General features: G+C 36.0%; 3 protein-coding genes across 3 annotated transcripts; 1 reads left to right on the forward strand and 2 right to left on the reverse strand.

The window, feature by feature from the left end:
* Positions 1-271: 271 nt before the first annotated feature.
* LOC110781803 (uncharacterized) lies at positions 272-1,543 on the reverse strand. Its single transcript, XM_021985854.2, has one exon. The coding sequence runs from the start codon at positions 1,541-1,543 to the stop codon at positions 272-274; it is 1,272 nt and encodes a 423-aa protein (XP_021841546.2).
* A 4,178-nt stretch (positions 1,544-5,721) lies between these two features.
* On the forward strand, positions 5,722-11,541 carry LOC110781856 (ATP-dependent 6-phosphofructokinase 3). The gene is made up of 13 exons (XM_021985907.2): positions 5,722-6,269; positions 6,816-6,862; positions 6,967-7,006; positions 7,538-7,600; positions 7,706-7,843; positions 8,119-8,277; positions 8,363-8,416; positions 8,522-8,590; positions 8,696-8,825; positions 9,518-9,783; positions 10,212-10,257; positions 10,378-10,532; positions 10,983-11,541. Exons 1-13 carry the CDS (start codon positions 6,093-6,095, stop codon positions 11,130-11,132), a joined length of 1,494 nt encoding a protein of 497 aa, XP_021841599.1. The 5' UTR covers positions 5,722-6,092; the 3' UTR covers positions 11,133-11,541.
* Positions 11,542-12,044: 503 nt separating this feature from the next.
* Positions 12,045-27,086, reverse strand: LOC110781855 (uncharacterized). Its single transcript, XM_021985906.2, has 15 exons — positions 26,188-27,086; positions 25,958-26,013; positions 25,301-25,359; positions 25,052-25,123; positions 24,241-24,324; positions 23,925-24,032; positions 23,340-23,402; positions 21,749-21,829; positions 20,427-20,492; positions 18,601-18,756; positions 15,601-15,675; positions 14,365-14,403; positions 13,217-13,299; positions 12,800-12,872; positions 12,045-12,412 (listed from the first exon to the last, which is right to left on the reverse strand). Exons 1-15 carry the CDS (start codon positions 26,970-26,972, stop codon positions 12,236-12,238), a joined length of 1,977 nt encoding a protein of 658 aa, XP_021841598.1. The 5' UTR covers positions 26,973-27,086; the 3' UTR covers positions 12,045-12,235.
* Positions 27,087-27,116: the final 30 nt, after the last annotated feature.

The following is a 27,116-nucleotide window of genomic DNA, read 5'->3' on the forward strand; positions in this document are numbered from 1 at the left end:
TACAAAATATGAATCAATTACATTGAGTTTCATGTCCCTACATTCTGATTTTCAAAAGGAGTTTTACATTTTGATTCTACAAATCATAATGGCTTTTCACTTGTGTTTATAAATCAAAAGTACAAGTGCAATGCAACTGTAAAAGTAAAACTTGGTTTGTTACCCCATTTCAGTCTTCATTTTCTGGATACAAAAGTTGCATGCTTTCTTTGACTGCTTGTGCATCGGGTTGTACTTGGAGAGGCGAGTTTCCGGCGTCCTCTAACTGCTTTTACTTTACATGGGGCAACACGTAGTTTCCTCCTCCTTTGACCTTTATGATTTCTTGCATTACATATTGATATGAATACCAAACGTTGCTGAGTACTTTTGGGTGTAGTTCATTAAAAGCTTCTTCAACGTCGGTAATCATTTCATCGAGGTCTTTGGGCATCTTTTTTTCATACAAATATTGGATAGACCTTAAAAATCCCAAATCTAAGATGTTAAGATCAGGACTTTGGGGTGATTGTGGTTGCCATATAAAAGTGAATCCATCTATGTTTGCCTCTTGTAAAAATTGTGGATCACCAGCCCCAATATGTGGCTTTGCATTGTCTGCCTGAATGATTATAGTTTTTGCTGAGTCAGCAGGCCATTTCTCTCTTATAGCAGGCAACGTTTTTGTCATTAATTTCTCCCTGAACACGTCTTTATTCACTCCTTGAATTGCATATGTGATTGGTGTGCCTCTTGCTCCGTTTTTAGAACTCCTTTTTGCTGGTTCCGTATATGTAAACGGAAATATTCCAAGTTTTCCATCAAAAGTACAGACTCCATTCGTGTTAAATATTGGTCTTGCAACTCCAGCTAGAAACATACCTTTTGGAATGTGATGTTTTGATTGTGCAGTTCTGTATGGGTGTTTTTCACCAGGTGCAAAATACACTTTCAGATTTGCTTTCTTCAAGTAAAACCACTTCTCGTGTATGTGAACATAATCATAGAAAGACTTAAAGGTTGGGTTTGTGTATATAGTGGATGACACTATCATGTGTAGGCAGTATAGTAACCTTTGCCTTACATTCCCATCTGAAATTCCAGGCCTTAGTGGGCTTGTGTGTGGTTTTATGTTACCTTTCGGAATGTGCCTATTTATGGTCGAGCCTGCTACATCTAATGCTTTCCCTAACAATCTTTGTGTTGTCCTATCTTTAATAGGTACAGTTAGCATTTTTTCAACATCAAGTGCAACTGGTTTCCTACCACAATTTGCATATTGAGGTTGGAGATTAATTACCTGACAGTCTGCTACATCAACTTCTGCCATGTTCCAGTACTTTGATACAGTTTGTCTTGAGACACAGAAAATCTTAGCCGCCCTTGTTATTTCACCATAATCAAGGTCTCCGAGTATACATTGTTGTTGAAGATATTGAACCATAAGTCGCTTATCGTTGAGGCCGAGTCTCGGAGGCAAAGGATGAGCCACAACAGTTGGTGGGGTCGATGCTGCCTCTTGAACAAATGTTGCTGCTTCTGCCTCACCATGGCCTGATGCCATCAGATGCGACCAACGCGATGTTTGTTTTCAGTTAATTTCTTTTTCACTTCAATAAATTAATTTCAATGTATATTTTGGAGACTTTCATTTGGGATGTAAAAATAATAGGGCAGCATAGTGAATGTTTATATAGGCTGTAAAGTTGAGTTGAAAAGTTGAAAAACTTTTCCAAGTTAAAAAAATGGCGCCATAAAAGGAAGAATGAAATTTCACTGTTCTTAAATTTGGTTAGTCTGGCGCCAGAATAGGAAATGTGAATTTATTTACAGAAATTTCACTGTTTTCAATTTTTTCGAATCCCCCCTTAATGGGTCTGTACTTTGTTTGGTGGTGGGGTTGTAATTTTGGTTGTTTTCCCTCCCAAATTAGTAGTAGTAATGCACAATTAATAAGTTGTCACTTTCTCACTTAAAGTACATGTCACTTCAGCCACTTGCACAAAACTACCCCACTTGTTTTATCTTGATTCACGCGTATACAGTAACCGTCAACAACAATTAGGAACGGAGGTATTATTTATTATTTATTATTTATTATTTATTATTTATTATTTATTTATTTATTATTATTATTATAATTGTTATCATTGTTAATATTATTAGTAATAAGTTTCAATAAGTTTCAAGAAGTTCCAATAAGTTCAGATAAGTTCTATTAAGTTTCAATAAGTTCCAATAAGTACAGATAAGTTCAGATCAGATAAGTTCAGGTCAAATAAGTTGAATAGAACGCACCCTAAGCCCCCCTCCCCCAATTATTCTATTGAAATTCATGTTACAATGATACTTTTTTTGATTGTCTTAGATTCCAAAAGAGACTAACATTCAAGAACTGAGGGAGTATTATATATTTTTTTTGATGGATAAATTTTTTAAAAGGCTATATAGTTACTTTTACATATTATTAGGGTGTGTTATATTCAACTTATAAGGCCTGAACTTATCTGAACTTATAGGAACTTATTTAACTTATAAGACCTTATAAGACCTTATAGGACCTTATTTGACTTATAGAACTTTATTTAACTTATAAGTGAGTTACAAAAGTCTTAGTGACAGAGGAAGAGTCTCGGACCTTATGGGACCTTATAAAACCTTGTTAAACCTTATTAGACTTTATTTAAAGTTTATTAGATTATTACTAAATTTTAGTATCGAATAAAATAAGTTCGGGTCCTATAAGTTGAATAAGTTTGGGTCCTATAAGTTCGAGTCCTATAACCTTATACTTCCTCCGTTCCACAATAGATGCATCATTTCTCATTTGCGCACTATTCATCAATCAACTTGACAACCTTTTTTTAACTGTTGTGTAAGAAAAAAAACATAGTCAAGTGAGATTTTGTTAAATTCGTATTAATGCAAGGATTCCAAATATCAATTTTTTATAATTTTTACTTATACGCATTTAGAGATATTAATGTTCAAATAAGCGCGTTAGCATACGTGCAATGAGAAATGATGCATCTATTGTGGAACAGAAGAAGTATGACCTTATAAGATTTAACAAGGTCTTATGAGGTCCTATAAGTTTCTATAAGTTAAATAAGGTTCTATAAGTTAAATAAGGCCCTATACAGTCTTATAAGTTCTAACAAGTTCAGATAAGATAAGTTCGGGTCCTATAAGTTACAGAGAACAAACCCTTATAGGATCTGAAAATAAGATCCTATAAGTTGAAGAGAGCAAAACTTTATTGATTTTAAGGGATTTTTTTTTTATTAAAGCGAATTTTTTTTAATCACTATATAACTTTTACATTATAGCGGATTAACTTGTAAACATTTTGATTTAACTTTTACTTTGATAGAATTTGTATGTATGTCACTATAAACTAAAGAGAATGTGTATGTACCTCACTTGAAACTAGAGTTGACACAACATATAGTATTTTTCCTCCATTTTTTAAGACTGCCTCCATGCAATTTTAATGGTCAAGATTTAAAAAGTCTCACCACAAATCATTACTATTATATAAGAAATAGTATAGTCATGTGAAATCTTTTCGTTTTGGTGTTTATTTATATCATAACAACTAAAAGATTGGAGAAATTTACATTTTAAATCGTGTTTTGAGGACCATGAAAAGTTAATACGAGAACTTCTCTTGTAACTAGGCCTCTTTATGCTAAATCAAATATTATGCCACCAACTTACCGAGTCAATATCTTTTTTTATTGTTGAAAATGATCCAAAAATATTACAAAGGAAATGATAAATTTAAAGAATAATTTCACTTCTTTCAAGGAAATCAATGTGGATTTCCTTGGAAGAAGTAAAATTCTTCTTTTGATTTATCACCTCCCACATTACAAACGGGGGAGGGAGAAATTTGAATTATCATTAGACCAAAACATCAAAGCAACTCCAACTGTAAAAAAAGAGACATGCTCACAAAAAATAAAAACATGTGAGCATGTAGCCAACCATTGGTATATCAATGACATAAGACACTATTAAAATCTTGTAACTATTTTGAGCAGGTAGCTCACGAAAAAAAAGGAGTAAGTAAAATAAATAAAATTGTACACAAATGAGAAACTTTATAGCTTAAAAATATTGTAGCTAGAAATTTAATATGGAAAATATAGGTACACCACCTTATACCTAACCACTGGAATTGGAGTTAAGCTAAAGGTTGGGGTACAACCTTTTATTTTTATCACCTTTTAGGACCACGACATTTTTTTCACCTTTTGAGGTCTCATTTTCATTTTCTGGCCAGTTAACCATAGTTTAACTCACCGTTAACCATACTATCACTCAATAATAAATTAAGCCAAAGGTTAGGTCCAACCTTTTGATTTTTTCACCTTTCAGGACCCGATTTTTTTTTTAACATTTTGGGACCTCTTACCCATTTTTTGCATACCAACGTTATTTTTAAAAAAAATTAGCACTTGACTTAATAATTTAAAATAATAATAATTATTATTATTATTATATTATTATGTAATAATTATTATTATATTTAATTAATAATAATAATTCATCTCTCACAAACCCTTTCATATAATTAAAACTACATAGTACTTTTCTCCAAACGTTATAGATAATCTATACTCATTTACAAGACCTTTAATAGTTGAAACTTAATTTACGTAACCAATAACAATTGATTTAAATATGTTATAGAAAATTTAAGGTCATAAATTTTAAATTGAAAATTGCTACTTAATTTTGATCGAGTTAAGCATAAATCATTTTAGTACCTCATCAATTATGGACATCAATAATCCAATTGTCTTTATTCTCATAAAACAATCAAGAACTAGTATGATATATTAACTTGTATCAAAACCATAATTCGTATAAAATTAACCCATTTTATAATTTTATGTTTTCTTTGTAGACATTATTAATATTTTTCAAACAAACCACAAATAATTTCGAGTATATACCATCAACGGCGGATCATCCTTAGAGCTTGAGTCTCGGGGCGGAAATGCCAGAATGTATTTTTAGTTCCACCGTCCCCGGTAAACATTTGAGTATAATTGTATAATTATCGAACTCCACTATATTGCTAAATTTTTCTATTGCCATTGAACACCATAACTGAATATATAAAATATGATCAACTTGTAAATAATTACTTGCTTCTTTACTCTTTAGATTATCTAATGCCCAAATCAATTTATAAATGGGCTAAGTTTGTGAATTAAGTTACATATTATTTCAATTTGAGCTTATTATATGTTAATGATTAGAAACTTTAATAATTGAATTGGAGTTACATGAAAATATCGAAAAGGCTACATATACCCTAAGGGCTAAGGGTATGATATCCTTGGCTGTGATTGGTCTAAATTTTAAAATTCCATGCAGGGTTGCTATTTTAGATTTAAATTTTAATCCCATGTGAGGTTATTTATGTGAAAACCACCAATGGAATCCCAGGGTGTGTTACTATTTGATACCCTGAGGGTATATGTAGCAGCTTCCTGAAAATATGGATGACGTCTCTAAAAGTGAAAAAAAGAAAGTTCAAGTCCAAAAGGTGAAAAAAGAAAAGGCTAACCCTCAAACTTTGAATTTACTTTAACTTTTTAACCCAAGGACCTAACCTTTTAACCCAATGACCTAATTTTTTTTAAGTCCTAAATTTGACCGAAAAAGAGAAATGAGACCACAACCGGTAAAAACAAAAAATATAGGTTCGAAGAAAATTTCAAAAGATTAGACCCCGTATTGGTGATATCGTGTCGGGTTTGGTTAAACACCGACTCACCAAAACCGTCGTGCACCCCTTGTTTGAGTTCGAGTCCACCTTTATTCTTCCACTTTCTCCTCCTGTTGTTACTTCTACTCAACCTTACTACTCCTCCCTCTATCCCACCCTTCTCCTCTGTCCAACTCCGGATTCTCTCTCACCGCCACCGCCACCGCCACCGCCACTTGTCCCAACCTCCACCATCATTTCCCCCCTCAACAACCAATTTTCATTCAGTCTCCACCATCTGATCTTCCCAGTACTTCATTGTTTCCCTAATCCTTGCTGTACTGGATCAAATCACAATCCTCTCACTCTTTCTTGGCTCTGCTATGCTATGGAATCCTCCAGTAATTCTTCCGGTGCACCTCCAAGTCATACCGTCAGATCAAACAACAACAACAATGTCGTGATTAATCCCGACGGCTCTGATTCTTCGAAGATTGTGGAAGGAGAGTATGGGTTTGTTCTTGAAGATGTTCCTCGCTTGTCTGATTATCTCTCTCATCTCCCTGTAATATTCCCTTTCTTTTTCCTTTATTTTTGCACTTCAATTTCAATTAATTTCGATTTTATTTTTGTTTTTTCCGAAATACGGGGTCCGGATATTTTTGATGGGTCCATTTTCTTGGCCCATTTCCACTAAAAAGTTGATGCCAAAAGTTGTACGGAGTATTACGAATGTTGGACATTTAATGTAATTTTAGATATCTTGTCATTTTCAAGAAAAAGGATGATAATGGACATTTTTGTAGCTAATTTGTTGAAATAATTTAAAGTATACTGTGAATTTAGCAAGTTGTTATGTGATTATATTCAATTTTGATCAAATATGCATCTAATTGTCATGTGAAAAGTATATTGGTTGAATTTATCTTAGAAGTCAAATTTGGCAAAATTATTTTTAGTTTGTGTAGAAATTTTGGTAAAAAAATAAAATGTGGCTTATTATTTCAGGGAGTAATGCTTAAACGGTCTTAACATATTTGTTTTTGTAATAATGGTCTTGACATATTTGTTTTTGTTGTTTATGTGACAAATTGGGAATTCTGTTTTGCAGACCTATCCAAATCCGTTGCAAGACAATCCCTCGTATTCTGTTGTCAAGTAAAGATTTCTTAGCTTATTTCTTTGTTGTATTTGGGGTTTCATACAAAAAAATACGGAGTAGTTGCATGTTGCCTGCTAAAATGATATATTCTGGTTTGTAGGCAGCATTTCGTAAACGAAGAAGACACGGTTGCTCAGACGGTAATGGCTTATGCCCTCTTTGTTTATTCAGTTCTATGTTCTTTTGTCAATTATTTTTGTTTGGTGCTTGAATTGTGCAGTTTAGTGAATATAGTCATATATAAGGAGTATATACTATATAATGTTGTTTTCAGATTAGTGTTGTATATAGTGTTGGTTTTTGGAGAATGCATATTGTTGTCAGTTTGTCATATATCTTAATTTGACATTGATGCTTTTAGTAAAATTTATTGTACATTGAATTAGATCACCGTTTCTAAAATATTATTAGGTTCCGAATAGATTAAGGGATGACAACAGGCAACAGCCAGAGTTGTGGCTTGAAAGAGGGTAGATAGGAATAGAAATTGATAGAAAGGAATAGCCAAACTAAGAAAATGCTGATTGTTTTGTTCCAAACAAGACTACATTAAAATCCAGAATTAGTTCTTTTTTGTGTTAAATGAGAAAAAGTACTCTAAATACTTTCGGAAACGGAGTATATTGAAACATATGTCAGACGATCTGAGTTTCTGAGTGTGTTTTTTGCAGATTGTTGTCCATGAAGATAGTCCAAGAGGGACACATTTTAGGCGTGCTGGACCTCGGCAAAGGGTGATGAACATTTCTTCATAAGTCTTCTCCGTTCACCTTTTTTTGAAGTTCTATCTTTACCAGTATGTTTCTTCTATTTTTACTCTGATGTTTGATCTTTCACAGGTTTATTTTGAAGCGGATGAAGTGGAAGCTTGCATTGTGACATGTGGTGGTCTATGTCCTGGTTTGAACACCGTAGTTAGAGAAATAGTTTGTGGTCTGTACAATATGTATGGAGTCACTAGAGTACTTGGTATCGAAGTAAGTTTTCTTGTTTAACAACCTTACATTCACTTTTATTAGAGCTCTGTTTTCCCTCAAAATCTTGCCAAGCTCTTTTTTAGCAACTAGCTACTGTGATTTGGCTATACATGCAAAGATATTTCTAAAGCTCTAATTCAGCAGTATGTTTCAGTTTTCCGAGGATGTCAAGGATTAGTCAATTAGTGCTGATAATTATTGCAAGAAAAAATGGTTATATTGCCGTCTTGCTTTGGATTTGCGGTGTATTACATGAGTGTTTTGGATGCATGTAGGGAGGCTACAGAGGTTTCTATGCTCGAAATACTGTATCATTAACTCCTAAATCTGTCAATGACATCCACAAACGTGGCGGAACAATCCTTGGTACTTCACGAGGGGGGCATGATACCACAAAAATAGTTGACAGCATAGAGGACCGAGGAATAAATCAGGTAAAGCTAGTACGTACAACATACCTTGTATTGCAGCATGTAACACACCTTTGATAATTTGAGATTTGTTACTTCTGCTATTTAGGTATACATAATTGGAGGAGATGGTACTCAAAGAGGGGCATCTGTGATATTTGAGGTATTGAAGTTTGGCAATAGTTTTTCAAAGTTCACAGACTTGGGTCAACGTTTCTCATTGCTCATAGCTCTGAGCGGCTGAGCCTCTGAATATTATATATTGCAGGAAGTTAGAAGACGTGGTCTAAAAGTTTCTGTTATTGGGATCCCCAAGACCATTGACAATGACATTCCGGTATTCGCATTTTTCAATATTTTTTTTGTGGGGCTTGGAAGTGTGTTTACTATTTAGAAATTTGATTCTGTTGCGTGTAACACTAATTTTTATTTAACATTTCAGGTAATAGACAAGTCCTTTGGTTTTGACACTGCTGTGGAGGAGGCACAAAGAGCAATTGATGCAGCTCACGTGGAAGCTGAAAGTGCCGAGCATGGTGTGGGTGTTGTTAAGCTAATGGGGCGCGACTGTGGTAAGTTCCTGAGTGCCCTACTTTAGTGTGGCCGGTGATGGGTTGCCGGTGATGGATGCATGCATTTTATCTTTCACAAGTTTATGCAGAACTTGCTTCTTCATCGTCAGGTGATGAAGAATTGCCCACTTCCTGCTTCCTTGAACTGAAATAAGGTTACGGGTGAATTTTTAGAGAGTAGAGTAGAAAATGAAAGAGTAAATTCCGCAATTGGCAATTCATCCTTCCCAATTTTTTTTAATGGTTTTAAATCAATTTTCAGGCTTGAGAATTTTATTGCCGCGACAGTATCTTTGGAATCTTGAAAACCATGGAACTTGCCCTTGTTCCTATTTAAAGACTTTTAGCAATACTTTATCCGAAGATGAATGCTTGATTATTACTATTTGGGGATGTGGGATGCCCAATTTCTTAAATGGGACCGACTTATTATAATTTAGACGCCTTGGATCCTTGTTTGGTTTTTTTATATACATGTTTTTATTGTTTCTAGGGTTCTGTATTTTCTTCTAAATAAAGTACCAAGTAGAGCTATATAGGTATATACTAATATTCATATTGTGGATAAGAAATGAGTATTGACTTTGTGTGACAGTTGTATCAGTAACAAATTTGACCTGTTTTTGGTTAGAGCTTTTTCTCAAATCTTCATCTATACATTGAGATAACGTGGATGTGATCAATTTGTACAGGATTTATTGCTCAGTATGCAACTCTTGCCAGCCGAGACGTGGATTGTTGCTTAATTCCAGAATCACCATTTTATCTTGAAGGACCTGGTGGACTCTTTGAATATATGGAGAAAAGACTCAAAGAGAATGGGCATATGGTCATTGTCATAGCTGAGGGTGCCGGACAGAATCTTCTTTCAGAATCCTTGCCTAATATGGATGATAAGGATGCCTCTGGGAACAAGCTTTTTCAAGATGTTGGGTTGTGGATATCGCAAAAAATCAAGGTTGGTACTGTTAATGTGACCATCTTAGGTCTTTGGATATATAGGTGCATGACTGCATTATCTCATAGCTTGCCGTGCTCCTGACATGTCTTGCAATCAAGTTAATACATCTTGCATGGCATAGGGATGAGTGTACAATTATGATGATTCTCATGCTTAGAAAGAGATTGTTTTCATGTGTTGCCTACTTTCGGAATCTTAAAATATATTCAGAATGCTGGAGGTTTTTCATTTTACATATGGAAGTTGGATTAGTTATCATTCCCATTTAGCAGAGGTTTGGAGAGCCGGATTTCATTATTGTTTATTTTATCTTTGTGATGATGCTAAATTGCTAACTTTGGCTTGATCCTTAGCTCTAAGTGTCGTTTATACATGATCAATATTTTCCCATGTTAATAAATAACTATGGATCATTTTTTCTGTAGGATTATTTCAAGCAGAAGGATTGGGTGATAAATCTCAAACACATAGGTTTGTTCTCAAAAACTCTCTCCGAACCTCACCCCATCCCTAGAGAGAAAAAAGAAGAATAACTGGGACCTTAAAGCTGTGCTGATCCTTCCCAACTGATTGCTTTGTTCTGTTTGGCAGATCCAACGTATATGATCCGTGCAATTCCTGCAAATGCATCAGATAATGTTTACTGTACACTACTTGCACATAGTGCGATTCATGGTGCAATGGCAGGATACACAGGGTTCACTGTTGGGCCAGTTAACAGTAGACATGCCTACATACCGTTCCAGGTATTCTTATTTATCTCAGTAGAATTTTAATCTCAAAAAGACTCTACTATAACTTCCTTTTTCTTATCTCCTTTTAACCCTGAATGTTCATTGAAAGGAAATGTTGTTCTATTTTGTTGTTACACTTGGTTATTGTTCATTTTCGTTAGGATTAAAAATATTACTTCGGTGTAAAATCTAGAATTCCCTTACTACAATCCTTGAGAAATGCCAAAATTTACAAAACCTGATTACTCGCAAATTTGCAAGATTTCATTATGGTGAGGGAATATTGTCTTTCCGAGGGTAATATTAAGGATAACTTGGCTATTTCGGGTGATAGTGGTAGGGTAGGGTAGGGTAGGGTAGACTTTGCATACTGTTGGTGGTGTGGCAGTTACAAGGGGCTTTGAGAAGTAAAGATATGGTTTGATAACTTTCTCATGTATATATGTCCATGTACTTGTGCAGCGAATTACTGAGAAGCAAAACAAGGTTGTAATAACAGACAGGATGTGGGCAAGGCTTTTGTCTTCCACCAACCAGCCAAGCTTTTTGGGGCTTAAGACCATTCAAGGACTGAAGATAAAACAAGAGCAGAAGCAGGCAGGGAGTTGCTAGAGGACTACGTCATATTCAGGAGTCTCTTTGAACTGAGATTTTAATGCAGTCACTCAGATATACCGTAACAGAATCTTGATTGGAAGCTATTGGTTTTGTTCTCTTCTCAAGGCGATGAGCTAATGCTTCACTATTACTATTGGGATTCGTCAAATTTTGAAAGATATACTCCATCTTCGTCTTTGTCTTAGTCAGTCAGCTAAATGTTTTACTATCTACTAGCGACTTCATCTCTGTAAGTTTGTGGCATGTAAACAATTTTGTTTCTTAATTTTTTTTTTTTTTTTTTATCAAATAATTTGTTCTATCCTTATAATTGAGATAGTTCGTAGCATGGTTTACAAATGACCTGGAATTGTGATTGGGAGACTAGAATTGAATTTGTTTCCCGTTGTGTTTGGCAGCTGAATTCTTTGAATCTGGCGGCTGTTGGTTTAAAAAGTTCAAATCTTAGTGACTTTATTCAAATCTCAAACTTGTGGTTTAAAAAGTTCAGACGTATCTTGCATTTGAAAATGAAAATAAATTGCTCTTTAAACCTCTCTGTGCCAAGCTGCCAACTGCAAAGAGACCATTAAAAAAAAACCATTTCGTTTTTTATATTAATTTCGGTTAAAGCTCCAACCAAGACTCTAAGAGTGTTGATTGTTTAATCTCAGGATTGATAAAATCTCGTTAATCTCACCACACGTATCTGAAATACCACGACTATCCATAGTGCCACCAAAATCATGTATCATCACAAGAATCCGAATTACTACAAGGCCTATTCATGCAATATCAAAAAATGAGATTGGATTTACTCTCTAAAATCATTTGAGTTTCTCTTCCTTCAAATATTCAATAATGGAGATTGGAAATGCTCTGCCACTATTTATCTAAGCATCAGCACTGAGCAAAATTGCACATACGTTACAAGAATGCGCTTGGCAAATACACGTACCTCTTTCCAGTGGCTTAGCCCTTAAATAGATACAAAATTGCAAATACATGCACGCGTCTACATATCTACATCATATTTACATTAGTCACATTCTTACATAACATAACACAACATAAACAACGTTACACATGCTTATAAGATAGCACAAAAAAGGGGGAAATTAAGAAGGGCAATCACTGAAGACTTTATCAATGACTTCTTTCAGGTTCTTACATCCCACTACTTGTAACCCTTCAAAGCTGAGAGCTGCTAGGGCTTTTTCAGCCGACTTCGGAACAATGCATGTTTTATATCCAAGTTTTGCCAAAGTAGTAACCCTTTTCTCTATTCTAGGAACCTATAAAGAAGTTTTAGGTCAAATTACAGACTAGCATAAAATTCCAAGTCGAGAAACAGTATATTATACACATTATAAGGGACGTAACATATTTTATGGAGCATTATGTACAGGCTTATAAAAAAACAGTGGTCATATAGATAAATAAATGATGTGAAAAGTTTACTCATGCGATGCAAATTTACGACCCTTTGCAAATAGTGCAGAGCATTTTAAAACCATTATTTGAAGCTTACTAACATGGCAGATCACTTGCAAATTGCAATATAGAGTTCTCAACAGTTTGATATGCACAATTGCACAAAGATGAAACTACAAAAGAACAAAAGGAAAAAGCAAAGAATAATTTGGCAAGAGCTCACACTATGAAATATGGGTTATACTTACCATTCGAAGTTCACCACCAAGGCCAATTTCTCCAATAAATGCTACATTATTTGGAATAGGAATCTCCAAAATACTGAAGATGGCAAATGCAAATATGTCACTTACAATTTGATAAAAAAAAAAAGTACAAAACTTAAAGAGTGATTCACTTCATTCATACTTGAGTGATTCATCACAAGACCAAACAACACATGACAAAAGAACTCACAAGTCACAAGTAGAATAACTCATAAGCATATATGAAGAAACTGGATATCACAAGTAATGGACAACCATGCGAAAAATAAATCTGCTTGGATAGTTGGATTAGAGCATAGAATCAGGATATCAGCAGCTGTTTGAAACCCAGAAAAATGATTGCTTTCTGAATATCATCAATTTGGTGAGATAAATGAGCCAGCCAAAAAGAAAAAATACCTGCTGCAAATTGCCGCTGCCACAGCAAGGTCTCCTGAAGTTTCGGTGAGAGATAATCCACTAACAACATTAACATAAACACACTACAAAAGAGAATCTACGTTAGCATATAGCACAAGAGATGAAATTCCAACAGGCTTTGTTTACAATTATCTTACAACAGTTCAAAATATGAATGAACTTGATCAATCAGAGTACCAGACTCTAGCTAGCAAATGAGTTCATCAACCAGCATTTATAGTAAAATCAGTAAAACATTAATCAGGTACCAGAAGCTAAAATAGTAAAATCATTTTGGTTGTTCAATATAGAATGACACCTTGTGCGAACTTAGACATACATATAACAAAGGAGACACCATGGTGTCATTGTACATTGTCCAGTGATGGCCAAGCACATAAGAAATGTTTAATACGTTAATTATTATGGGTGCTTTTATCTGATTTGCACCATGTTTCCCTGATTCATGGTATATTTCTTATTACACAATGGCAACTCTTAAAATGTCTCTTCAATAGTTCCCGTGTATTGTGTACAATAATTATAGCAAGAGCAGAGCAGGCGGCTGCTTTATTGCTTCAGACTTGAAGATAAGCTTCTCAATTGACCTATAGGCATTTAAGCCACATTTTCTACCTGAGGAGAGGAGCCAAGAAGCCCCACTCTCCCTTGCAAATGCAGAAATCTAAAGAGAGTAAGACACACTGTATTTCAAAAAAATGATAAACAATTTAAAGATGCAAATTTCTGTTAGCTTAGAGCTTGTTTGGCGTTTGGAGATGATTATAAAGGAAACTAAAGGAAAGAGGTTGTTTGAACGGTCGGAATTCAAAGGATTCCTTTCTTTGGGTCGGTGATAAAGAATTTGAAGAAGACAAAGGTATTTAAGGTATTTCCCAACTAGGGAGGAGAAGGAAGTGAGTTTGAGAAGGAAAATTTGCCATAACTTCCTTGCCTACCAATTTCTATACACCTACTAATGAAACAAATCTTATACTTTCATTCTCAAGGAAAAAAAAAACCCTAAAAGAGAAAGAGAATATCAAAGGTCATTTATAAAGAGACAGAATAATTAATTATGAGACTAAGATACAAGATACTTAGATACATAGCATGAAACACACAGAAGTAGTGAAGAGCATGATTACATGGTCTTTCAGCTTCAGTCCCGCTTGCTTCTTAAGAACCTGCAAGTAAACAATAAGCGCATAAGTAGGTCATCGTATGCACTCCATAAAAAGAAAACATTCAACTATCCTAATGTGTGGTGCCCCGTGCACTCAGCTTTCTACGCCAGTTCTTGTGGTGAACTCAACCTTCTACGAAAAAATCAAACTGCTATCCTCAATGCCTACTTTTTCCATGCCTAACCTAACCAAGAAACTACAAAAATGGCATGATAAGGTTTTCTTATAAATATTAACTGAAAGCTTCAAAGAAAACTTAAGAAATTCTATAAGACAGACTGATATTATCTTTTGGTTATATTAAGGAAAGAACAAAAAATCCTTCCCCAAGAAACATTCAATTCTAGAAATAAGTAACACCAGGAAAAAAAAATTAGCATCTGTCAAGAAACTAGTAACAGTTGTTATTTATCCTGTACTCTCCGCTTTTCAGACAACGGTATAGTTCTTAAATAACTTAACACTCCACGGACGCATATCTCAACAGCTATGCAGTGAACGATAAGTTGTATAAATCCAACTGTGAAAGTAACATAAAACAACACCCTAGGAGTACTGATTCCTATAAATTTGAAGTAGAGAATCTTGACAATCAGGGCATCAGTTCAAATTTTTTAGGGAACTCGTGCTGATACTTTCATATGACAGTAGCAGCAAGGAGAATTCAACACTTAAGGGAAAAATAACTTATGGTCCAAAATTAAATGAGGCGTCATTGACTTGAGTCACTGACAAAATAAACATTTGTCTTGGTTCAATACATCATAAACAGCCACCAAAGAAAATAAAGCAATATACTAATACCGCCTCGATAATTGGATAAATCTAATACTTCCGCAGTTTTTTTTAGCTCGCCTGCCTTTTTATGGTCCCCAATAGTCCCAATGCACAACTTTAACTATTAATATCTTTAATTACGCACTTATAATTATCAATATTGAGAAAAATCCAACAATATCTCGTATGACAATATTGATTTAGATAGATAAGTGAAATATAGTCCCTCCAAAAGAAAAATGTTGCAACTAGAAAAAACCGAGGAAGCAGTTACTATAAGCAGCATAAAAGTTCCTTAGATAACAAGCAACTATATTTAATAACACAGTTCCTTCGACAGGTATTGCAACTGCAAATAAAGAATAACATTGCTGTTGACAGATTTAAAAGCTAAGGGAGCTCCCTAACAAAAAGACATACCGAAATAATCATATCAGCTCTGCTTGCCTGAACCCCATTAAGATGCATGCCAGAAGAGTCTGCTACACATAAAGCCTGCACGTTGGAGTAACAAGGGAGCAAAATCAAGACAAACAAATAGTAGGTAACGAATAAGAATAATAAATTGTCCCTACTTTACAGCAACTAAATTTTCTGTCTGCTGACTTGTAATTGGAAAAAGTACATAGCAGCTTTGCACACACCACTTCTGCTATCCTATTGTTTATCAGAAAAGAGACGTATCAGAAGGACGAAACTGTGTTTCCACAAGATGAAACTCTTAAGAAGACATATGTTGGTCAGCTAAGTGCATGATTGAGGGGCAGACATCAACTTGAAGAGTTGAAGTCTTAAACAGTGTTGGGGAAAGAAAAACAGAATACTGTCTCCAAATTCAAATCATATTTAGGTTGTTAACTGCTAATAAAAGAATGGCACTAGGAAGTGAAAATCTTGCATTGTCAACCCCCCCTTGACCCTGAGATATGGAAGAATATATGTGACTGACATTTCCATCGCTTTTATCCTCCTCTTTTCCCTTTGAATCATTTAATTAATGTGTTGTGGCAAGTGTTTAAAAAAGCGCGCTTAAAGCACGCTTAAGCCCTGAAGCTCGAAGCTCTAGGGAAAAACGCTTAATTAGGTCTGAGCGAAGCTCTTGTGATTAAGCCCGCCGAAGCGCGCTTAAGCGCATGAAGCCCGCGAAGTGCAAAAAGCACGCTTTTGGCGCTTCATTGAAACTCTTTTTTTATTATTATTATTACTTTACGTTGAAAGCTTTTTTATATGTTGTTATTGTGTTTCGGACCACTCCCTATTAATCCTTAACAATAGAAAGTAACAGTCTAAAAAAGAAGAAAAGAGAAGACAACAGTTACAACAGTCGACCCTAGCTTCTAGCTTCTGGATAAAGACTATGTTATATGCTTTATTTTTGTTAAAGCAAGGAGTAATATATTTTTGTTAAAGCAAGGAGTAATATATTTTTGTTAAAGCAAGGAGTAATATATTTTTGGAAGCAAGTCTGATGTTTATATATTTTTGTTGTTACTTTAGTAAGATATATATTCATAATAGTAAAAATCTTTAATTCTTAAAAAGTGCACTTCACTTCGATGAAGCCCGTGCCTTGCGCTTGCGCTTTGCGCTTAAGCTCTAGGACTCATATCGCTTTAGTGCGCTTTGCGCTTTTTTATACACTTTTGTACTAAGTAAAGTCAAAGGCAGTGCTATTCTTTATAAGATTTTAAGACTTTGGCATCTTAGCAATTAGCATACAGCACTTGTATTCAAAGAGAAGAGATGATCTTCCAGAAAACGGAATACCATGTTGAGGAGATAATCTTGCTGCCAACTGCAAAGGTGCTTATTCATTGAGAGCAGAAATTCGAAAACTTTTAGTAGAAAACATGCTTTCCTCAGGTTTTATCTTATGCTGACTTAGTGTTTGTCCATGATGGCCTGTTAGCCCTGAAAGTGAACACTTAACAGTATAACATCTATTTTCTAGGATCGTTGTCACTTAGGAACTTATCGCTTGTCGGTTCATCAAAGAACACTTCGATCCAAGAAGACTGCATGGCTCATCAAAGAGCACTTCGATCAGAGAAGACTGGCTCATCAAAGAGCACTTCGATCTAAGAAGACTACAGACTGAGCAAAGCTTTACTTAATGTTTCCAGCTGAAACTATTTACTCCATTTGTCTTCAAAAATGCTAGGTTTTTTACTAGCAATTGTATCGAGAGTCGGTTTTGTTTAGAACTACTGTTTTTAGGTGGCCAGTAGAAGTGTAGAACCAAGGATAGCATGAGACATCTGCTTTTGTCTAGCTGTGTGCACATGACAAGTTTCCTGTGATTACCTTACCTGTCCTGGAAGGAATCTCAGAAAATACTGATGCAAGAAACAGCTGACCTATTGGATGCTTAAATTGTTGATGCTTGCTTGAATATAAATATCTCTAGAAACACTCACAAAACCTTTTCGGCAACTTTTGTGTAAGACCGTCTTACCGAAAAGACCATTTTGATTGCTTAACTAACTGGTTCCATTGCTTAACTAATTAGTTTCATTGCTTAACTAATTGGTTTCAGTGCTTAACTAATTGGTTTCAGTGCTTAACTAATTGGTTCCAGTGCTTAACTTATATAATACCAAGGTGGTCTTTTGAGTAAGACCGCATTATATAAAAGTTTGTAAAACCTTTTTGGTGGTTAGAACAAAAATCCCCAAAAAAAAAAAAAAAAAAACAATATAGCCACCCTCACATCACCCTCCCTCCATTCCAAAGAAGAAAAAAAAAAGACCAAGGTAAAACGACTGAAACTTTGTTCTATATTTGTTAACAGAAACATATAATTTTTTTCTCCAAAGAAGGACTGTAGGAGGCCACAATCAACACTCAATAGCATACAAGGAAGGGCTAAAAAGCATTCAATTGTCTGCTGCTTAGGAGTCAGAGTTCCTAAAAGAACACTTTTGTTATGCGTCAATAAAAAAAAAAAAAAACGAAATGAAACTGTTTAGTGTAGGAAACATCAACCAGTGTATCAGTTACGTAAAAACTAACAATGTCTTGATGCTTTTGTTTCTCATGTTTTCCCTCTTCAAACAGAACCTGATTAGTATTGCTTCCATTATTTTCTTACACAAGTCCTTTTCACGAAAAGAATATAAGCATTTCTTCAACATTTCAAATGCATATAAGCTCGTCATCTCTGGATGCAGAGTGTATTATAGTTAAGCAATTTGAATCGTGAATTTCTGAAAAGATCGCACGGGCTTGTTACTAATTACCCACCAATACATTTATTTACGAGGTAGGGTGAGAGGGAACCTACTACACAACTGACACAAGGACACTCTGTCAAGCGCAGCCCATTACTGAGTTTGGATTAGACAAGAATTGCCGCTCTAGGGAAGAGGGAGGGGGATTGGGGGGCAGCTTATGGGGTTATTCTTTGACCATAATTTATACCTGAACTTCAATAACAAAAGTTCGAGAGCCATCAATGATTACAGCAACAGCGAGTCCAGCTAAATGCTCTGAGTCCGAATGCTCCTCACTCAAGAACATTTCACTAGGATTTGAAACAGCTCGCAACCCTGGTTCTGCCATTTCAAATACTCCCAGCTGCACCCACAGTTTAATCAAAATAAAATGAACATATACATTACAAATAAAAAACAAACAACTCTTACAACTAATTAACGAGCTGGGAGTTTTTTCATTCAGTTAAACAAGGAGAAACCATACACATAGAGTTAACTAGGGTATCTCTAAAAGTGGGTGCATCAAATGTGCCATGAGGGTCAATACGAGTAAAAGACGACAAATTTTAAATGTTTGATTCTCTGCAGTGAATTGCAGTCGAACTTATTGGAACATGGACCCTATGAGGCTATGACAGGAAATTGTATAACATTCTATAAGAAAAGGGAGTTGACAGAATATATGGGGTGATTGGTTTGCTTGTGTTCAAGAAAACAAGGGGAAAGGGGATTATCCTCCTTTCCTTTTTGTTGGTGTTTGGTTCACCTTATTATTCTCGTTCTCTGCATTTACGGAATGGAGTTACCCCATTTTCCTTCATTACCCCCACCAGACTTTAGATTCCCTCAAATCAGGTTTTTGCTCTTGCACAACCCATATATCACCTACCACTACCAGGCCCAAGACCCTACATCAAGTCACCAATACCACACAGTCATCCTCAACCCACCTTAACCACCCCACCTTCATCCGCCACCTTAGCAACCAACACTACTCACACCCACCTCCACCAAACGAACTATTTCTAAAGCCTAGATTCACCATCTTCTGGCCCCAACCCCAAAACTCCTCTACCTCAACAACAAAAATCATCTGCGGCCATATACATGCAACCCGCTTCTCTCTCAGGATAGAACCTCAAAACCTCTTTTTTTTCACTACCACCAAAGCATCTTGTAATTCCTGTCCACCAACATGCCCTTGCTCCATTGGCTCAGGCGCCACCAACCCACCACCATAGAGACCCTATTATCTTGTATTCTTGGCTTTCTTGCCCATTATCAGCAAACAACTCTAGTCAAACACTGCAAACGACCACCACCATATCAGTAACCAACTAGCCGCCATAAGTTCCAGCTGTTTGATGGTCAAATTCAACCTCCAAGACGTCAAAGCTAGAGTTTTGGTGGGTCAAATCCAAAGACAATTTTGAGTTTGGGGATGGCGGTGAGAGAAAGTGACAACAAATTCATCCTTGTGATGGTGTTTGGATGGAAACAGGTGGCGAACAGCAATACTGATGCTGGAAGAAGACCATTTTATAGAGGACCGAAGTGTTGGACATAGACGCTAATGGATGGAGGGATTCAGGCCGTTGTTAATAAACCAATCATATTCTTCAACATTTGTACTCAAATCCCTTTCTTGATTCCTTTTCCTTCCTAAGAGTAAACAAAACGGCCCCTTACAAGATATGTGCTTCTTCCGTCACTTCCCGAACAAACAAATAAAACAAGAAGAGAAGGTAGCCAAGGAAGTGGAGGTTCAGTATCAATTAAAGGGTTAGCAACCAATACGAGTGGAGTTCAAATTTTTCAACAGAACAAATTTAGAACCACATGATCAATTAAGGATCATAATCAAGATTCCACAGTGGAACAGGCGGCTCTTAGCATAAGCTTGAAAACAAAAAATAAGCAAGTACAACTGTACAAGCAGCAAGACCAAGAGAAGTCGCTGGGAGAGATTAAAAAAACCAGGAAAAACCAAAACATCCTGAAATCGGATTTGAGAACGTAGTGAGATAATACCTCATCGGTAGACCCAAATCGGTTTTTCACAGAACGAAGTAAACGATAGCATGAATGCTTTTCCCCCTGAAATTCGAGTGACAAGACCATGACATCAGATGCAGAGAAATAAGCTAAGAAATTATTTACCACCATATCACCAGAAAAGTACTCAGTTCTAAATTGTTTTCACTTGTCAGACTTGTCACATTGAGGAAGGACAAAGGCATACAAAAATCTTCACAAATTTTGCTTCTAACAATAAATAATTTAGTAATCAACTGATTCAAATAAAATCCATCTACCTAAGCTAATTTGATTAATCGACCTAGCTCAAACTCTCAAAGACAATCTGTTATTGAAAATACTTTTCAACTAGTCAACTTTACACAAGGCTTTTGTGGACAACCAAATTTTGACAATAATTCAAGAAATAATCAAATAATTAGAGAACAAAGTTGAATAGCAAGTTCCTACTTATGTGATCAAGGTGGGGGGTGGGGGGTGGGGGGGAGAGGTTATAGTTTTGAGGAACTATATGCAGGAACCCGCATAACTGAAACATCATTAACAAGGTACGCAAATCTATAATGCCGATCATGTCCCTTTTAGTCACTTCGCTCAACTACGGACCAAACAAGAACTACATGACAGATATTAAGCAGTCCTCTACATGACAGATTTTAAGCAGTCCTCTACATGACATGCACTCCAGGAAAAGATATCTGTGTTGATATATTTTTACATCGAAGAAGAAAATGACGTTTTAAATATTTGATGGAAAACTTCCAAGGATTAATGGTTCTGGTATTCTAACAAATCCTTGAACAGCATTTAATATATAAAATTAACCTCTACATTCCAAAATGAGAGTGAAATAAATGTTGAGAGTCAAAGACCCTTAGGCCTTAACAAGTTCCCAAGGCATGCAAATGGAATAACAATGTAGTAAGTGGAGCACGGATCCTCTTACATGCTGAATAACCATATCCCATTTGAAATATGTAGCAAGTTAGCAACTGCTGCAATAACTGAAGGTGTCACTTAAACTCAGAGATTTTAAGGCCTTGAACACTTTTAAGTCGTGGATATGCCAATTTAGATGGTGGACAAAGGTAAAAATTGAGAATGGTACACCCAAAGAACACAGATATGTTTCTTTCTCCTTTCTTTTCTCGAGGATTGAAAGGAGAAGAGAGAGAAAAAAAATACCATATTGCAATAAATAACTGCCTCATTGGTTAAATCTGTGGTAGTGGAAAAATAAAAACAATACCAAAATTGAAAGTACCAATAATTTTCCATCAAAACTTAATTAAAAAGGATTAAAGGGAAAAAGGTACCTCCATATATAAGACGACATCTACAATGTGCTCCAGAACACGAGGACCTGCAATTTCTCCAATCTTGTTCACATGCCCAATCTGTCATTAACAGAAATATGAATACGAGGAAACAATAGGACCTACGATATTTTCATACAGGATAAGTAGTTTGTGAGGAAGATACACTCACCCCACACCCCAAGCTAGCCACCATAAGAGGCAGGGCCAATCTGGCCAACATTTGTAGGCAAAGCAGATCAGGGGCCTAATGACTCGCACCACAGACAGTAGGCCCTCTGTTTGCCTATATCTAGACTCTCTACACATGCATCTTACAGCTTGCAGTCCAGGGTAAGTACAAGTTACATAGGCTATAATCCAGAACTGGCAAGTCCCACCATGAACTCAGAGCAAGAGGAGGCAAGGGGTCATGATTGAACACAAAGTGCCTGAGCTAGTTTAATTCAGAGTCCAATGGCTGCCTTTAAATAAGTAAATAGTACCATGAAGTATGTAATAGTACAAGTAAAAATAGATTTCAAGTTTAACCATAAAATTTCAAAGGGGAACAACGTCAACCACAGAGTACAAAGAACTTGAGTACCAACAGGCTAAAAGCATTAAGCACATGACTGGTAGAGGATTAGAGGCTACCCTATTGATTTTCTAAATGCATTTATCCACACAACAAATATATCTCCCCATAAACAAAATTCTTGACAGCTTCACTTCTTCCAACAAACTTATAACCAGTTTACCAGCTTCCTACAGGTATCAAATTTCAATCTTCAAACAGGAGACCTCTAATTAACATCAGTGCCATGCATTTTTACGTCCTCACATTTCTAGATTCCAACAAATTTGTAGTAGAAATATTAATTAAAAGCTTGTTATGCCTAGGCTTGTGAAAAGAAAATCCTCTTGGAACATACAACAGCAACTGGTGGACAGAAAATTTACTTTTGCTATGTTAATGGTGAGATCAATTCACGGAAATTAATCAAATGAGGGAAGCAAACTTTGATGGTTTCACAGCTTCTTTTAGGCAGATTCAGAAGGAAAAAAATGATTTATTTTAAGTAAGAGAATTTTCATTCATGATAAAATAAATAAAAAGCACAGAGGGGAGGACCAAAGTCCAAAGATCTACCAAAATAATACAACAGAAATGTAGATCAATCACATTATCAAATCTGAAAGTGGCATGCCAAAGCACCCCACATAAAGAGGTTTCATTAGACATGGATTCCCAAAATTAAAGATCCAGTTGTTCCTCTCCAGCCAAATTATCCATATAAGGTGCAGCAAGAGATAAGCACCACAAATTTTCTACCCCTTCCACCTCCCCAGACATCATAATGGACTTGCAAACAATCCAAAACAGTAGCAGGACTACCACCTTTATCCCAAAAACAATAAGCAACTATTTTAGCAAATTGCTAATAAATCATGCAAGAATAGATGACTGTCATTGCCCCCATGGGACACTACATCATGTGCACTGTGCACGAGGCATATCATCTTACTTGTGACAAATAGATTAATATAGTGATAAAAGCAAGTAAATAAAACAAAAATCCTCCCTGATGTTGTAAAGATCTAGACCTACCAGTAGAACAGGGATGCCTGTCTTCTTTGAAAATTGAAGCAATGCAGCCGTGCATTCCTTCACCTGTCATTGCAACACACGAAGTAAAGACCGTGAGTCCACCCACAACTACCAACAGTAGATCAAATATTAGTGATGAAACTTTAAGGAATATTCAACAACTTTAGCAAATGAAGAGATGAATAGAAACCACCTAAGTTGCATGAAGCGGGAAACGGAAACGGGGAACCGAGGAAACTCAGAAACGGAAAACTGTAGGAAACTGTATTGAGTTAAAGTATACATACATGCCTCCATATACGCCACTTTCTAGCTTTAAGGTACCACCAAACTAAAAGTGGCAAAGCCGATTGAAGTTTTTCAAAAGTTAGTTTATTGAGTAAATGTCATGGTGACATGGCAATGAAATAAAAGGAAATTTTCCATTATAATCATGGAGTTTTACACGATTCAACCTTTTTAGGAAACGGTTATGGGAAAAATCAGGAAGCAGAGTGGAAAGAGCAAGAGCTTAAATAATCCGGTTATTATTAGCACATTAGGTATTGGGAAGTTTCTAATGCACATCCATACTCCAGTTAATACCTGCGACATTCCTCCAGGACTTCCTGACACTCCTTGTAAATATACAGTCTGAATGGAATCAATGATCACAGCCCGTGGGGAAAGAGGTTGCACCTTCTTTAAAATATCCTATGAAAAAAACAAAAATAAAAATCAATCATCTTGGAATTCACACTGTAACCTCGAAAGCATGGATAGGAAACACTTGTTTTAACTCCAAAAAAGAATTGAAACATAAACAAAAATATATAAAAGGTTATGACAAACAAGAAAGAAAAATCAAGAGACATTAAGTTAACCAGATCAGCATCTAAGCTGAAGGGAAATATAGATAAACCTCAATATCTGTGCTTGAATACAGGAACAAGTCCTTTGCTTTAATGCTCAGCCGATCAGCTCTGTTTCCTATTTGCTCAACACTCTACACAAAAAATGCCAACATTTAATTGATTGGTGCAAGCTAAGTTTTTCAAGAGTATAAAAAACAAAGAAAAGTTAGAGAAAGAAATCTTCAGCAAGTTGTTCACAGTGATGGAAATCAAAAGAAATAGAGATCCTCATAACAAGATTGAGGTCCTTAAAAAGAGTGTTTAGCCTATAGTGTATCAGTACTGGAATGCTTTATTCTCTTTGTCCAGCTCAAATCAATTTCCTTTCAAGAATGTTGGCATCATGCTGGGAGCAATTGTTCAACTAGGATATACTCCCTCCGTCCCTTTTTAATCCTTACGTTTGGTATCATGCACGCGATTTAACAAATAATTAATCTGGATAAAGATTCTTTTTTTTACTTAAACAATGCAAATTACGTTTATTAATAATGTTTCACTTTTATCCAAACTCTAACATTGAAAAAAGAGAGATTTAATGCCCCAATGGGAAAGTCTGAGAAATTTTATGCCTCAATGACTTTGATAAATTAAAATAATCACTTGACATGATTTTTGACAAAATATTAGGGGCATTTAGTTACAATATAAAAGGAAATATTCCAAACATAAAGATTAGAAAGGTACGTCCAAACGGAATACGTAAAGAATAAAAAGGGACGGAGTAGTAAGTCTCCCTCTTCTTTCCATTTTCCGTTTGTGAAAGCACAATTGTTTATAGTCTATAGATAAAATCAAGTTGTTTTCCCTGACACTAACCTCTTCACCGGATATGTAAATCACTGGAGCGCTTTCAGGAATATCAGGACTTTCTGCTATTAAGTCAGCAATCTTCATTTAGAACATAATGTGTTAGGGGAACATAAAATATAGTAACCTTCAAGAATAAGGAAATCAAGGACAATAAAGAAAAATTTGGTAACCACATTGACATGATATCCCCCCGTTGCCCCCAAACCCCAACAAAAAGAGCACAAGGGTAGCTAATTTCATATCTAAAGCCTTTACCTGCAATACCAGGGTGCTTTTGCCAACGCCAGGATCACCACCGACCAGAATCAATGAACCTAGAAAAATCAGATCTGTGACTAAAATGCACTACACTTAACATGTACTTGCAAAACGGAGGATCTACATGGAGATAATGATAAAACTAAATGAATTGTGACATATAGTAGTGTTGCTATGAAAAAATACTGTGAGAGATAAAATTTGTGAGCAGAAACACAAGTGCAAAACTAAAACCTGATTTAAGATTGAGTAAGAAGATACAACTGATGTCTGAATCTCAGGCTAACATCTAGGCTCTAAAGGTTGGACTTCCACATCTAATGATCTCTTAAAAAAGAATTAAGGACTACAATATTATAATCTACATGTGATCTATAGATTAGAAATCAATCCTAGAAAAAGACTCTCTCTATATACGGTGGATGATGGTTAAGTATACGATTATTTAACAACTTCAAGGACACGAAATCTGTTTGATCGTCACATATGCATTTTGATAAAACTCAGTCCCTATAGGATATCCCCCTCCTTTCATAAAACCACTTCATTCACCAGCTCATGACTTAATATCAACTTTTATACAAGAGTACAATAAACTCAAGAACACATAGAATGAACCACAACAACAAACATCAAAATAGGGTCCACATATACCTGGGACAATACCGCCACCAAGCACTCTAGCAACTTCACTTCCGAATGTACCATACCTACAACAAAACAATCAAATTTCATACCTCAAGAACAGCAGGAAACACAAACCACGCTATACTCTTACAAACACTAAAGCAATCAATTCATGATTCTGTTAAGATTTCCTCTAATAGGGTATTGGGGTTTTTAAAATGCAACATTACCAGGCTACAAACCATTTGAAAACTTACAATCGAATTCTCCACTCGGAAGGATCAACACCAAGATTCACATCCGACAACCTCAGTGGACCACCTTGCCCCTTCTTCTGCTCAGGCAACCAAGACCTCGTCGCATTCTCAGAAACCTTGAACCCACTAACCTTTCCCCCCTCCGCATTTTCTGTCACTAAGAACCGCTTCAAAGTCCCAAATTTCTTACAAGCATTACAGGACCCCCACCACTTCAATTCACTATGCCCACATTCACTACACACCCAATGCTCCTTACTCTTCCCCTTCTTCCCTTTCCCCCCAAAACCACCTGTAAACGCACTGTTCGGGTAATTGCGTACCGAATTCACTCGATTCTCAACCGTTTCTCCTTCAGAATCATCCTTCGAATCCACTCGATTCTCAACCGTTTCTCCTTCGAGAACATCTTCCGAATCCACCCGATTTACAACCGTTTTTCCTTCAGAATCATCCTTTCTAGGGCTAATTAAGTCAGAACCGAACATGGACCAAACCCTAGGGGTTTGTTCAGGAATGGGTTCAGAAGCTGGGGAATTTGATGAGGTCCCTTCGCTTTGACTATTGTCGACCATAAGAGGAGATTCAGTGGACAAGAGATGGTTAACAGAGTGAATTAATCGAGAATTCAATGGAGGTTTAAAATGGCGGGAAAATTGAGGGTTTTGGGGAAGACGATTGTGGAATACGATGCAGTTTATTGGAGGAGAGAGAGAATGGAACCTATTGAGATGGTGAGATTGAGAGAGAAGTAAGCGGAAAGTAGCCATGCCTGATGCTTGCATGCGGGAGGAGGAGAAGAAAATGCAGGTTTAAAGCTTTGAAGCTTTGTACACTTGAAATGGGGTACCCCGCGAAACTGCAGAGGAGACTGTCTGAACTCTGAACTTCTGAAGTACTCCGGTAAAATGTACGAGGAAGTCTTTGTC

The sequence above is a fragment of the Spinacia oleracea genome, chromosome 4, assembly GCF_020520425.1.
Source record: "Spinacia oleracea cultivar Varoflay chromosome 4, BTI_SOV_V1, whole genome shotgun sequence".
Lineage (NCBI taxonomy): Eukaryota > Viridiplantae > Streptophyta > Magnoliopsida > Caryophyllales > Amaranthaceae > Spinacia > Spinacia oleracea.

What these genes read in the sequence shown, in the direction of transcription:
- LOC110781803 (XM_021985854.2), bottom strand. Translation starts at nt 1,543, where the DNA reads ATGGCATCAGGCCATGGTGAGGCAGAAGCAGCAACATTTGTTCAAGAG.
- LOC110781856 (XM_021985907.2), top strand. Translation starts at nt 6,093, where the DNA reads ATGGAATCCTCCAGTAATTCTTCCGGTGCACCTCCAAGTCATACCGTC. An exon ending in AAGACACGGTTGCTCAGACG is followed by an intron (nt 7,007 to 7,537) that starts GTAATGGCTTAT and finishes TGTTTTTTGCAG; the next exon opens with ATTGTTGTCCATGAAGATAG. An exon ending in GATAAATCTCAAACACATAG is followed by an intron (nt 10,258 to 10,377) that starts GTTTGTTCTCAA and finishes TCTGTTTGGCAG; the next exon opens with ATCCAACGTATATGATCCGT.
- LOC110781855 (XM_021985906.2), bottom strand. Translation starts at nt 26,972, where the DNA reads ATGCAAGCATCAGGCATGGCTACTTTCCGCTTACTTCTCTCTCAATCT. An exon ending in CAGGCATCCCTGTTCTACTG is followed by an intron (nt 21,830 to 23,339) that starts GTAGGTCTAGAT and finishes TGTTAATGACAG; the next exon opens with ATTGGGCATGTGAACAAGAT. An exon ending in GACTGAAGCTGAAAGACCAT is followed by an intron (nt 13,300 to 14,364) that starts GTAATCATGCTC and finishes TCTCTTTTGTAG; the next exon opens with TGTGTTTATGTTAATGTTGT.